Genomic DNA, 14,607 nt, shown 5'->3' on the forward strand with positions numbered 1-14,607 from the left:
AAAGCTCCAAAAAGCACATAAAGAGAAAATAATAGTAATTAAACTCAAGTGGTATAATCCATGTCTTATATAACTCATTTTTCACACAAAAAAATAAATAAATCTATCATGATTTCAAGCACGATTACACTTAACATATACAGTCCCCCCCAGAGCAACCTTGAGTTAAGTGGCTTGCTCAAGGACACAATGGTGTTGGCTGTGGGGATCAAACCGGCAACCTTCTGCTTACCAGTTCTGTGCTTTAGCCCTCTATGCTACCACCACTCGACTATAAATCGTCCTCCCTGCCCAGTAGGTGGCGATATGCACAAATAATGTGATTAATTGTAAAAAAAAAATTATTTGGCCCAAAAAGCATATAAAGGCAACATAAAAGTAATCTATATGACTCCAGTGGTTAAATCTATATCTTCAGCAGTGATATGATAAGTGTGGGTGAGAAACAGATGACTGAAGTCATTTTTTACTATAAATCTCCACTTTCACGTTCAGTCTTGACATTTTGGCAATTCACATTCCTCGTGCATATCACCACCCACTGGTCGGGGCTGGTCAAAGGTGGAGATTTGTAGTAAAAATAAAAATAAAAGAGTTCAATATTCACATATAACAATCTGTTTCTCACCTACACCAATCAAATCTCTTCAGAAGACATGGATTATACCACTGGAGTTTCATGGATTACTTTTATGCTCCATTTATGTGCTTTTTGGAGCTTCAAAGTTTTGGTACCTAATAACTAGCATTTTATGGCTCGACAGAGCTGAGATTCTACTAAAAATCTTAATTTGTGTTCAGCAGAAGAAATCAGTCATACACATCTGGGATGGCATGAGGGTGAGTAAATGATGAGAGAATATATATTTTAAGTGGAATATTCCTTTAAATGCCTCACTGTTGCCCAGATTTTTGCTTTTTTTTTTTTTAAAGAAAAGGAGGGATAAGTCTAAATTAATTGTTGTGGTAATGAACAATATGAATTTACTCAACATATACAAATGTATTCATATATACATATATAATAATAAACACAACCAAAACTAAAATAGACTTGAAAGTAAATTGTCGATGAAGGGATTTTAAGAATGAACATCGCGATTTATCGGAAATGGATTTTTTTTTCGCCGAGCCCCATATCTATTCTTCTTCAATCGTAGCTGTTGCATTTGTGTGTGAGAGAATTTATACGTGAGAACATGCTCTTCTATCAGTCGCATGAATATGTGTTATATTTTAAAAAACGAACTACATTTGAACATACTTGAACGTGTGGACGCCACAAACAAAAACATTCCGTTCTCATCTATTATGAACTTTGTACACCCAAACGTGACATGTACAAAGCTACCTGACTTTTAACGTTTTAGGGTCAAACGTACCACCGAAGTTGCATGACAGCCCAGCCCCAAAACCAACGTGGGCGCGAGCTGAGCCGCGTCACATGCGGTTTGGCGCGCGTTCAGTGTGAGGCACCCGCTGATTGGTGTGCTCGAGCTGCGCTGCTCGTGCATGCAGACCACCTTCAGGTGCATGCGAGCATGCTCCACCAATGCAGGGAGAATGAGTTCAAGCCCCTTTTATTCTGAACATCGACAACGTCTTGTTTTGTCGACCATGTTTAAAAAAAAAAAAAAAAAAAAAAAAAACTTTACCTACATGGCATAATTTTATAAATATGCTCACATTTTCATTGAGCACCTTTATGTACACAATTTGATCCCTTGTATCCACTATTTAGTCATTTAATTTAATTTTGTTATTTTATTTATGAGTGCATTTACCATTTTTTCTGCTTAAATTATAAATGTATTTCTTTAAATAATGTCACAATTAGTTGCAACAAACAAATAGAACATTTTGATACATTTATTTATCTTAGGCCAGTTGTTCAGTGCAGTTAAAAACCAGATGTAAAAGAGAAAGAAAGAGAGGGGCTGGGAGGGGCAGACTAGGGTTTTTTTCCCCCTCCTTTGAATTGTTTTGTTCCTGCCGTTGTAGAAGAACTGAAAGCCTTCACTGAGAATTGAAAAAAAGAAAATGCATCAATTATCTATTGGAGTTTGTGTGATTTTTTCTCTACTTCATGGTAAGTATAATTGTCTTGTTATTTTATAAAATATGTGGTGTATGAATGTGTAAAAAGTTTACATTCAGATGACTATAGACCAATACAAAATTACTCTCATTATGACTTCATAAAGTACTGTATATTGAATCTATTATCATATCATATCATAGTATATATATATATATATATATATATATATATATATATATATATATATATATATATATATATATATATATATATATATATATATATATATCAGCCAGCCAAACTATTTAATGAACTGTTCAGAAAAGTATTTAAATGTATTTATCATTTAACTTGCCAACCATGCCCACAGCATAAAACGATGCACTTATAAGGGCATCAAATGTGTATTTAAGTGCTTAAAATTAAATAAAGTTATTTAAACGTTACTTTTATTTAATGCAATAAGAAGAAACCTACAACTGAATTCAGTTTTTCACTCCACTGAATGCAGAGAAATTCAATTAAAGCAATGAGTACGTAATTATGCCAATATGTCAAGTCAGTGGTATTGGTTTACACATTGATTAGATTTGTAATTTTTTCTAAAAAACAAAAATCTTTTCTTTGTTTCCAGGGAGCTGTGCACACATCTATAATGAACGAGAGAAAGTACAAGTCGAATGTGACCCTGGAGTCCGCGACGCGATGGTTTTATGGTTTCGAATAAACAATGATGGCCCAGAATTCTTATTTACTACCAAAAACCAAGATATAAAGATCGATGTTGTAAATGAAAATTATAAAATTGTTAAAAAAAGTGAGAAGATGCATTTGGCCATTCAGTCTTTTGAGAAAAAGAAAGATAGCGGTGTGTACATTTGTGCAGCATTCAACAGCAATAAACTCACCTTTGGAAAGCCCACAAATATTAAGGGAGAACCAGGTGGGCATCTGCATATTACTTTGTATCAATATCATATTAGTTTGTTGAAATTTGCTTAAACAGAAAGAGTGAACACTTTTGCATTTGTCTGCTAACTTAGGCTTTGGAAGTCTGCAAAATGCAAAAGTGTCTCCTTTCACTTTTTAATTTTTGAACAAAAGCTGTGATCAGTATAATTTGACTTTCACAAAACCTTCATTAATGCTATCGAATTATATTTGTGTCCACAATACATTCTCTAATATGCCTGTGTTCCAGATCCAACAACACAACTTCCAAAAATTGCTCCAACAACAAAGGCAAAGCCTGAGGTGGTGACTACAGTGAAACCAAAGTGTACATGCAAGAAAGCAGGTAATAAATAAATAATAAATTACTAAATGTATTCAAATTTTTTATGCAATTGGCAAATAAAAAACAACCATTACGAATGGTAAAAGAAAGATGAATAGTAGTTATGTGTAAACAATTAAATACAATTCTTGTAATTATTTGGAGTTGTAATTGTTCACAGAAATCAAACCTGTCCTCAATTGTGAGATTTGGATATTTTCATCTTTGGCGGCTGGCTGCGGTCTGCTCCTCATTCTGCTGATCGTCACAATTTTGTACTGCAACCGTAAGTCTTATCCACACCTTTCATGGATAAAGTGGCAAAAAGCAAATTATGCATATTGCAGTAAATAGTGTACTTTTTGTTTCACTTTGCAGTAAAATTGCTTACTGTGCGGTAGCCTACATTAAAGAGTACAAAAAAAGGAATACCAATAACTACTTCCATAATAACTACAATCATAAAGTGTGTTGTCACTGGAATCAAAGCTGAAAAATGTGATCATTTGCAGTGGTGAGAAAAAGCAAACAAAAACCCACATTTCAATGCTTTATAGCAATTATTTTGAAGGAGTTGCACGAACAATTAAAAGAATCTAGCAAATCCATCAAATCACCCATTAAGACGTATATGCAAAATATAATGATTAATAAATTACTTATAAATAAATATATGTTAGGGAAATCTTATCTAGAGAAGAGAGCAATCCCATAAAGATGCAACCTTTTATACTAAACTAATGGAAAAGTGGTCTGGCCACAAAATTGTGCACTTATGACAACATAGAAGACACTATTTGTGAAAGCTCAATATTAATTTTTATATTTACACAATTATGCATGCATTTAATCACTGTCATAAACACTGCTATATTTGCACAACATTTAGAGTGATAAAGTTTATCTTGACTAGTTTATTTTTCCTTGTTTGAGAATTTATAGCAACATTTTATAAAATGTTGGATTCAGATACAATTGAAAAAATGGTTTGCTTGAAATTCGCTCAGTGAAAAAAGAAAATATGCTCAAACTTTCTATTTTTATTAAGGTTTAAGAACAAGACGTTGTCCCCATCATTACAAAAGACAGTAAGTCATGTGCTTTTGTCAACTTTAATGCAAGACACATTTGTATTTTTCTGCAATGAGCAACGTTAGTTTCATTTCAAAAATCAATGATTTAATCTTCCTCATTTTCAGACCTCAAAGCGGACCTGCTCACCATGCCAAACTGCCCAACAACCACTTCTAGTGCTTATAAAGACACAGGAAAGTCCAAGAAATAAAAGATTTCATTTTTTTTCCTTTCAGTATGTTTCCTCTTTCAAGACTGTTAGGTCTGTAGAGCCTTAGTCTACTGATGTTTTTGTGTTTTTTATTATCCTTTACTGATGACAAAATGTTTTATAATCGATTTTGATTCGATGTGTACAGTTAAGTTTGGTTAAAATTAAAACTTGTTACTTGTTACATTATACTGTATGGCACCGCAATGTCTGCTAATCTGCCCTCTGTTGGCAAGAGGTTGAACTGCAACTCAATAAACATTAGACCAAAATGATGTGCGTATCCACTCATATCAGAGAAGTAAAACAAACCAAAAAAAAGAAATACAATAAAATTGTAAACTTGTGTGTTTTTGCATCCGGTTGATACATATTACAACATTCAGTTAGATAAACAAATTGAAAATGCACACAAATCATGCCACAAATAATTTAATTCCTCATATCAATAGACTTGCTCGTACATCCATGCATCCATCCATCCAATCAAATTAAGCCCTTAAAGGGGTAGTTCAACCAAAAATTTAAATTCTCTCATCATTTACTCACTGTCATGCCATCCCAGATGTGTGTGACTTTTCTTTTTTCTGCTGAACACAAATAAATATTTTTTTGAAGAACATCTCAACTCTGTAGGACCATACAATAAAAGTGAATGGTGGCCAGAACTTTGAGGTTCCAAAAAGCACAAAGGCAGCATATAATTAATCCATATTACTCTAATGGGTAAATACATGTCTTCAGATATGATAGGTGTGGGTGAGAAACCACTTGATCAATATGCAATCCTTTTGTATTAAAAATTCTACTCCCTGCGAATAAGTGGCAATATGCACATAGAATTTGAATCGGCAAAAACAAAAGAATATGAAAATGAAAGTGGAGATTGATAGTAAAAAAGGATTTAAATATTGAACTGTTTCTCACCCACACCTGTCATATCACTTCTAAAGACATGGATTTAAACACCAGGGTCAAATTGAATACGTTTATGCTGCCTTTATGTGCTTTTTAGAGCTTCAAAGTTCTGGCCATCACACACTTGGGCCTACAGAGCGGAAATATTCTTCTAAAACTCTTAATTTGTGTTCTGCAGAAGAAAGAAAACCATACACATCTGGGATGGAATGAGTGTGAGTAAATGATGAGAATTTTCATTATTGGGTGATCTATCCCTTTAATTTACAGCAATGGTTATTAAAATTGTCAGCAGAAATAAACAGTAAAAATGGAAACGGGAAAACCTGGGGTACATACTCTCTTTTATTTCATACTTTTATTTCAAAATATGCTTTGTGACATCAGTAATGCACATCTTTTCAAAAACAATGTTGCCCTTCTATAAAGGTGTTAAATTACAAACTTGCTCAAAGTGGTGACAACACAAACTGTAAACCAATTAAGATGAAGAAAGCTGGACTAACCAATTATTATAGCCTGAATTCACATTTAAAGATGTATTTTATAAACTGTTGTAATTCTCCATAAACAGCATGCACCCAAAAATAATATAGCCTATTTGAGCCCCAAAACATCAACCGCATCTTTATTTGCATGTGACCATTAAAAACACATTCTTACAAACCATCAAAACAAACATAATTGGGCTTATGTGTTATTATTTTTATTTCTTCTGAGGATAGAAACCCCTTCTTGAAAATAACCACCCTGTCACAATTAATACACATTCTTTGGAAGATCTAACAAGACAGAAAACATTGAATTGTTAAGAATTATGAAACTTTTCTGTCATACACTGTCGGATTAAAAGGTTCTAGCTCCGAGTCTGTCCTTTGTGATTAAACAAATCTGTAGTGTTGTGGTTGCCCTTAAACCAACACATCTGAGTTAAAGTGAAAATGAAAGATTGTGACTAAAACCAACACATCTAATGCAACAACTGTGAACTTGCTAGTGGTTTTGAAAATAAACGTGTTAAAGCCTTCAGTTTTAAGCTACACAATTCTGAAATCAAGTGGATAAAACGTTAACAGTGCAACAGGAAGTTGCCCGAATGGAACAAGGCCTTAACTTAGACTCGAGGTGTTTTGTAATTTTGTAATTTTATTAACAGATGGAGAGAATCCTTTTAAGTACACTTTAGGAAACAACACTAACCCTTTTGTAATAATGCACAAAAAAAAACAATTCCCACACAAACGTTCTTTTGAATTAGTGTCATACTGATATACAACAGCATTCAAAGATATCATAATCAAGGTCATCTACTGTAATTCCTTAAAGGAATCTCTGTACTGTAAACTGAGAATGAATTCTTAACAATGAAGTCTCTGTACACTAGTGTCTCTAAAATTCCCCAAACAACAACAGATAACTCTATAAATAGAATTAGACTGTTGAGACTCCCCAGTAAATAGCATATTCATTTTACTGTGGGAATAATTATATCACAACCCCTCACCGAAAAGAGATTACTTTGAGCTGAAAGAACAATATTTCCTCTTGATGCAACCAACCATCAGTCAGTTTTATCAGTCACAAGGAGATAAAAGATCATTACTTTTTTATGTATTTTTTGCTTTGGCTTTAGGAAAAAAATGGAAATTTACTTGGAGGGGAGAAACTTTTCAAAAACATGTTTAAGTGTCTGTGCGGTTATATATATTCTTTCATTCCGTATCCACCATAAAATATATTTCTTGTTTGAGCAGCTCCCTTTGTTGAAAATGTCTTGTGTTTGGGATGAGACGTAATCCAACGAAAACCTAAAAAATACAACACAGTAACTACTTTTAGAATCAATTAATAAAAGTGGATTTATTATTGTTGTTTAATTATTAATTTAGGATGTAAGGTTTATAGGGGAATCTCATGACATAAAATGACACAAAAATATTTCACCCCTAAATCAAAATGGAAAAAAGAAGAAATTATATTTTGTTAAAATAAATTTGCCAATTTTTAAGACCTCAGGGTGACATTACTTGCAAAACAAGCATCATGTCCCAAAAATGACCATATACCATAATGTATCTGGATGTTTATTTTTTTAATTCCCATTATTCTCAAAGATAATTTAAATTAAAGTTCATTTTTACTGCATGACAGTAAAAAAATTAAAAAAATAAAAAGACCATTTATTCATTTTAAATTAGTACAAATAAAACAGAACAAATACAACCTAACATAATTCATTTTTAATAATAATGCATTAATTATAATTAATAATACAAAATAATTTACAATTTAAACAATGAATCATTATTTTTGTGAATGAGATTTTTTTTGTGTGCTAAATTGTCATGAAAATGATGTCACAATGGCGAAAATCTAAATCTTCTCATAAATTATTCACCCTCATGTTGTTCCAAACCCTTATGATTTTCTTCTTCTGTGGAACACAAAAGGAGATGCTAGGCAGTATGATTGTCTCAGTCACCATTTACTTTCATTGCATCTCTTTTCCATACAACGAAAGTGAATGGAGATTAACATTCTGCCTAACATCTCCTTTTGTTTTCCACAGAGGAAAGTAAGTCATACAGGTTTGGAACAACATGGGGGTGAGTAAATACAGAATTGAAATTTCTGGGTGACCTGTCCCTATAAAGGTCCTAAAAGTAGTTTGGGGTGAAATATAAGCTGTACATGTTTCGACATTATGCAGATACTGACATGTATGGATCTATCTTTTTCCACCCTTTGTGGAAGATGAAGGCACCACATCTGAGCTCAGCTGACCAGACAGCTTGTCAACGACCAACAACTCTTCTACTGAGGGTTTCTGGAACACAAAAACAGAATTTTAAGAATGCAAGCCGGAAGATGAGAATTGTGACAAGTGCTATCAACTTTTCAAAATGTAAAAAATTTAAAAGACGATAACCTAGATGGAATAATGATTCTGGCACTGTATAACTCATTGTAAATGCAAAGCCTTGGTACACCAAATCAGGCACAATGCCTAAAAAAAAACACATCTGCCTGCCTGGTTACACAAAAAGATGCACGGAAAGCCAGGTTAGCTGCCATAGAACAGCTCACGTTTATCACGTTTACCATTGCCCTTAAACTATTCCTTAACCTTTTATAAACATGTGCTTGCAGTTCAGCCACTGGAATGATATATGGGATGGTTTTGCTGTATGTGGCATTTCCTCATGCTGGCGTACTTGATATACAGCCAAATCAAACCGAACAAAACACATACCAGTTCCATTTACAACCTACCTTTGATTTAGACTTTGGTTTCCCCACTTTCCCCTGTAATCAGAAAGAGACCCCTGATATAAACTGGATTGAACCAGTAAAAAGGGTCTGGGGGGAAAGCCTAGCACTTATAGGGAAATAGCATAGCATACTGCAACTTTATCCATATGTATTACACAACTCTGTAACTATGGAATACTTGACTCTGATTGGTCAATTGCAGCATTCTGCGGCCAAATATGTTTGCATAATTAATGCTAAACTGTATAACTGACCAACTGTAACAGGTAACTGGTTTCCTACATAGTTTATCACATTGTGGACTATTTCTTTTTGCATAGTAATACTAATAACTTAAATAATAAAATTAATTTAAACTCAAATATATTTTTCATAACCATTTATTTAATCATTTGGAAAATTTTCCTGTAATAAGCAGGATAATGTACCACTCAATTTTATTTTTCTAAAGATTTATGAATTAAACATTTCATAGCAAAATTCCATCAAATTGAATGGAGTAACATTGAACAAAATCAATAAAAAAAATATTTAAAGCTGAAGTATGTAATTTCTACGACACTAGTGCCACCGAACGGAATCACAAAAATAAACAATGTTTTCAAAAAACCTTTCCAAATACACCCCTTGTCTGAAGTTGTTCAAACAGTCAGATAGCCCCGCCCCCAACTCACATCATTGCTTGAGCTGGTTGCTCAAAACAAATAGAAGAAATACAGCGTTTCAGATTATGCGAAAATTAACCTATGAATGTCTTATATATATCTCTTGCATATTAAGATGGGAAAGAAGTATTTTAACATACTTTAGTTTTTAAGTTTTATTCAATTTTGTTAAAATCCAATTTTATATCATTTTTTTGTAATTGAAATGGTTCAATCTTAAAAATGGGCAAAAATATTCCTTTGATTGCAGTCAGCTATTCATTAATCGCAAAATACTCTGATTCAGAGTGATAAAAGACAGATCTGTTTAGCAATAATGAATGGGATAATGACTGTAAGTTATCCTGTACTTGAAGGTGTCTCATTTTCTCGTATTTCTTCTCTCCCTTACATTTTTTATTCAAAATATCAAACTTTATATGAGGAAGACTTTGGAAATTAAACATAGATATCCATAGAATACCAAACAAGAAGAATTCTGTTTAATGAAAATAGTGTATTTGTTAAATATTCCACATTTCTTCAGAGCCAACGTTTGAGTTTGAATGCAAATGTCTTTGTTATACTGTGTCTAGATTTTTGTGTACTGGAAATGTATGTTCCATGTTCAAATAACCCTGCCAATGAACCTGTCGGTTAATCCTCACCTTTGGTTCGCTGTCTTTAGGTTTGGTGTCTAGCAAGTTTGGAATCAATTTTTCCGCCAGTTGATCCAAAGCTGGACCTGGTGCCTAAAAACAAAGACAAATAATAATAAAAAACAAATAAACAAAAACAGTAAACAATAAACAGCACAGACGCCAATCACTTTCACTACCCCAATGCAAACTCCAGTGAGATTGTGTCTAATGAATTTTATTGGGATGTATTTTGTTATTTTTGCAGACAGTTCTGTAATACAGAACATGCAGGCTGGTTTGTGGTACCGTGTGGGTTTGGGGGACTGGCTCAGGAGTAAAGTGGTGGGCTTTGGGTGCAGATGGTTTCACGGTGGGAACTTCAGTGAATTCACTAGTCAGATGGTCAAGAGCCGCTGTATCGTCCATTGATTTCTGAGACAGAGACAGACAGTCAAAGATATAGTCTTCTTCAGGTCAGCAAATATGTTCTTTGTCATAATCAAAAATGATGTGTTGATTTTAAATCTAATGTTTCGATAGCAGCCGTGGTGGTACAATCCTGCCTCGCAAAGCCAAAGGTGAGAAAACAGAGGTTAAAACAAACTTTGACAATACGATAATGAAAAAGACTGACTCTGTTGCTCAGAGGTTGCTCTTTTATAGCTCATGTGAGTTTAAAACTCTAGAAGAGACACCTGGGAGATTTCTAGTGTCTCTTTGCAGAAGAAAAAAATTAAGAAGCAAGTGACTCTCCATTTGATCTCATTGCTGTCTAGGAGAAACTATTGAGACTCATCTTTGAGATCTCATTTGTGATTTTTCTTCTCTATGGGAAAGCCCATGACTCTCACCTTTGCTGGAGACTTTGAGGAAGGACAAACAGAGATCTTGGCAGCAGATGCTGCAGGGGTGTCCTTAAAATCGCCAGACAGAATGTCCAAAGCTTCAGTAACATCTAAGGATGGCTAGAACATAACATCTTCCGATCAAATCACAGGATCACACAAATCCATATGACTGATTCTACACATACGAACAAATTTCAAAATTACCTCTGTTTTAGGAGGAGGATGTTTTTCAAGGTCTTCCTTTGAGAATCTGTAAGCTGGTGGGAGTGTGTCATCTCTCTCCCCAACACGCACACCCTTCTCTGATGTCACCTCCTTCTCCTGACAAAAAATAAATAAATAAATAAATAATTGCAATTATGAAAAAAAAAAAAAACATTAGTATTTATTTTTAAAGATTATATCTATGCTATGTCTACATTTAAGATTAGATTTGAAAATAATTAAAATATAAAAATCATATTAGAATTCTGAAAAAGTATAATAGATGTTACATTAACAATATCCTTGGGTTTCAGTTCAGGTAATTTTTTTGGTGGTTCTGGTGCACCCAGTGTGTCACCCAAAGCGCTGAAAGCATCCTAGAAAATAAAGCAGGAGAGAGGTGGATTTTTTAAACCTGTTCGGATATGTTTTTGAAAAAGAGAATGACATCCGTCAGCATTTTCACACTTTTTTTTAATTATATATTCCATTCCCAAACTAATGACTTCTGTTGGGAACACATATATATATATAAAATACTGATAAAGACTGTCTGCTTATCATGCTCGATTTTGTGGACATGTGTGAATACATCTTTTCTTTTGGTATTTTTTTGTCCAGTACTTGCAATACCTCATCTGTCTCTGGTTTTTGCTTGGGTCCTGGAGGCACTCTATTGGGAACAGCAGAAGAAACCTACAGCAAGAATAGAATAGAATAATGGGAAAAAAGGGGAACAAATTACAATGCTATCTATTTAGGATGTTAACAAATTTGCAAATGCAAAAATTTGAATTGAGAATTAAAAATACATTTTCTTAATGATTGATTGTAATTTACCTTATGAGCAGTCTGAGCAGGAGCCACAAAATCACCAGCCAGAGCATCTAATGCAGATATATCCTCCACTTTAGGCTAAAAGAAAAGAAAAATACAGATTTTTATTTTTTTACAAAAATTCTGAAAGAATGCAGGAAGAGTTAAAGGGATAGTGCACCTAAATGTGAACTATCACTATTACTATCACTATTTACACTCATGCCATCCAAGATGTGTATGACTTTCTTCTGCTGAGTGAGAAAGAAGATTTTTAGAAAAATATTTCAGCTCATTAGGTCCTCACCATGCAAGTGAATGGTGGCTAGAATTTTGAAGGTCCAAAAAGCACATAAAGGCAGCATAAAAGTAATCTATATGACTCCAGTGGTTAAATCTATATCTTCAAAAGTGATATGATAAGTGTGGGTGAGAAACAGATGACTGAAGTCATTTTTTACTATAAATCTCCACTTTCACATTCACATTCTTTACATTTTGGCAATTCGCATTCATTCACATTTATTCATTTGGCAGACACATTTATCCAAAGCGACTTACAAAAGAGTAAAACAGAAGCAAATCATCTTAATGAGACAGAGGTACGAAAAGTGCCATTCCTCGTGGAAAAAAAAAAAAAGTTCAATATTCACATATAACAATCGGTTTCTCACCCACACCTGTCATATCGCTTCAGAAGATATAGACTTAACCTCTGGAGTCATATGGATTACTTTTATGATGTCTTTGTTCTTTTTGGACCTTAAAGTTCTGGCCACCATTCACTTGCATTGTATGGACCTACAGAGCTGAGATATTCTTCTAAAAATCTTTGTGTTCAGCAGAAGAAATTCATACATCAGGTATACAAAATTGGACAAAGAACTACAATCCCATCTAGCACTGTGAATGACATTGTTGATTGTAAGTATATAAACAATACATTTTAATTATTAAGCAAAATATATAAGTAGCTTGAGAGTTTAGGGAGACTGACTTGATTTCATCATTCACAGTGCGTCATTATAGTGGGCGGATGCTGAAGAGATTATTTGCCGCTGATAGTTTGGGGCGACTCTCTGATTGACACTCTTCAGGTTTTACAAGTAGCATAGTTATTCACAAGGAATACAGTTATGAAAAATATATTTTTTGAAGTTTTATGCTAGCTTCATATCTCTCAAATCACTCTATTGTCTCTTTCTTTACACATAATAAAAAAATGTAAACAAATGTTGTCATTTTTTTCATTTACATGGTAAGTAGCCATGAAATAAGTGGGATAATGTACAGTAAGCCGGTCATTATTGTAAAACAAACACTGACAGTCAAAGTTCCCCTTCAAAATGTCCTACCTTGGGAAGATCTTTAGACTTCTCAGGAAATCCAGAAGGTTTTGTCTTTTCCTAATTAGGCAAATTAACAATTAATGTAAATTTGAAGCAAAAATAGTTTGTTGCCATTATCTTATTATTGACAGAGTCCTGAATACAAAAGAGCTAATAACAACACAGCACACGTTACACAGTAAAAGTCCACCTTCAAACTTTCTTACCTTGGGAACATCTTTAGACTTCTCAGGAACTGCAGTAGGTTTCATCTTTTCCTGATTAGAAAAAATTAACAGTGGTGTTTTTAATCTAAATGCAAATAATAAGCATTACAGTACATGATATAATAATGTTCATTGCCTGAATGTTATTAATGACAGTTATTATCAAGTATTACCTGTTGAGGAGGACCGGGGGCTTTTACAACAGGTGCTACAGCGGGAGCCACAAAACCTCCAGAGAGAATGTCCAGTGCTTCATCTGTGTCCAGTGAGGGCTGGGACAAGGGATACATCCACCAATCAGATCACAGCATCCAGTGACCGTAGCCAATACCCACACACTATTACAACCAACTTATTCTCACATGATTAAACAACATTCTACAGATGTAATGTACTATATATGTTTGATAGAGACTCAGGGCATTAGAACACATAAATAGTCCACAATGCAATGTCAAATCTTTCATAAATTGTGATGGATGTCTGACCTCTTTTGGAGCAGGGGGGAGTTTTTGGAGCTCTTTCTCTGAGAATCTGTAATCTGGTGGGAGTGTGTCCTCTCTCTCCCCAACACGCACACCCTTTTCTGATTTAATTTTTTTCTCCTGATTAAAACATGCAAATTACTTAAAAAAAAAATTATTTAATATAAATACTGAAAGAGTAAATAGAGACCTTACATCAACTATGTCACCAGGTTTGAGTTCAGGTAGTTTCTTTGATGGTTCTGGAGCGCCCAGTGTGTCTCCCAAAGAGCTTAGAGCATCCAACGGCATGGAACTGTCCAGCTGGAAAGGAATAAAAGGACAAAGATACTTAATGATCCTCATTCGGAAAGTTTCACACTCTCTCCCTTATTGAGGATCTAAAAGAGCACATTAATGATCATTTCACATGTAATCTCAAATATAATCTTCTGTTTTACCTTCTCCATCTTGGCTTTGTTGTCAGCTGGTGGAGCAGGTGATTTGGTTACATTAGCAGGTTGAGATGTCACCTGTTGTTTCTTATGAGAGAAAGACATGAGTAGCGCAAATAAACTTTAAGGGAGCAGACTATTTATTTAATTAAATTGCAGCCTTTGCAATTTAATAATCGCAAAAGAT

At 34.0% G+C, this 14,607-nt stretch overlaps 2 protein-coding genes across 2 annotated transcripts in view; one reads left to right on the plus strand and one right to left on the minus strand.

Moving 5' to 3' along the window:
• Window positions 1-1,740: 1,740 nt before the first annotated feature.
• On the plus strand, window positions 1,741-5,029 carry cd8a (CD8a molecule). The gene is made up of 6 exons (XM_052103754.1): window positions 1,741-2,089; window positions 2,676-2,984; window positions 3,243-3,338; window positions 3,499-3,603; window positions 4,366-4,405; window positions 4,517-5,029. Exons 1-6 carry the CDS (start codon window positions 2,041-2,043, stop codon window positions 4,566-4,568), a joined length of 651 nt encoding a protein of 216 aa, XP_051959714.1. The 5' UTR covers window positions 1,741-2,040; the 3' UTR covers window positions 4,569-5,029.
• Window positions 5,030-5,822: 793 nt separating this feature from the next.
• Window positions 5,823-14,607, minus strand: part of cast (calpastatin) — a 45,949-nt gene continuing 37,164 nt past the window's right edge. The window contains 15 exon segments of the mRNA XM_052103753.1: window positions 5,823-7,328; window positions 8,239-8,347; window positions 10,106-10,189; window positions 10,385-10,510; window positions 10,930-11,043; window positions 11,131-11,247; window positions 11,421-11,507; window positions 11,764-11,826; window positions 11,971-12,045; window positions 13,302-13,352; window positions 13,502-13,552; window positions 13,675-13,773; window positions 13,990-14,106; window positions 14,182-14,289; window positions 14,427-14,507. Of these exon segments, the coding sequence (XP_051959713.1) occupies window positions 8,249-8,347; window positions 10,106-10,189; window positions 10,385-10,510; window positions 10,930-11,043; window positions 11,131-11,247; window positions 11,421-11,507; window positions 11,764-11,826; window positions 11,971-12,045; window positions 13,302-13,352; window positions 13,502-13,552; window positions 13,675-13,773; window positions 13,990-14,106; window positions 14,182-14,289; window positions 14,427-14,507 (1,272 nt within the window). The 3' untranslated portion in view covers window positions 5,823-7,328; window positions 8,239-8,248.

The sequence above is a fragment of the Xyrauchen texanus genome, chromosome 34 (genome assembly GCF_025860055.1).
Source record: "Xyrauchen texanus isolate HMW12.3.18 chromosome 34, RBS_HiC_50CHRs, whole genome shotgun sequence".
In the NCBI taxonomy this organism is placed as follows: Eukaryota; Metazoa; Chordata; class Actinopteri; order Cypriniformes; family Catostomidae; genus Xyrauchen; species Xyrauchen texanus.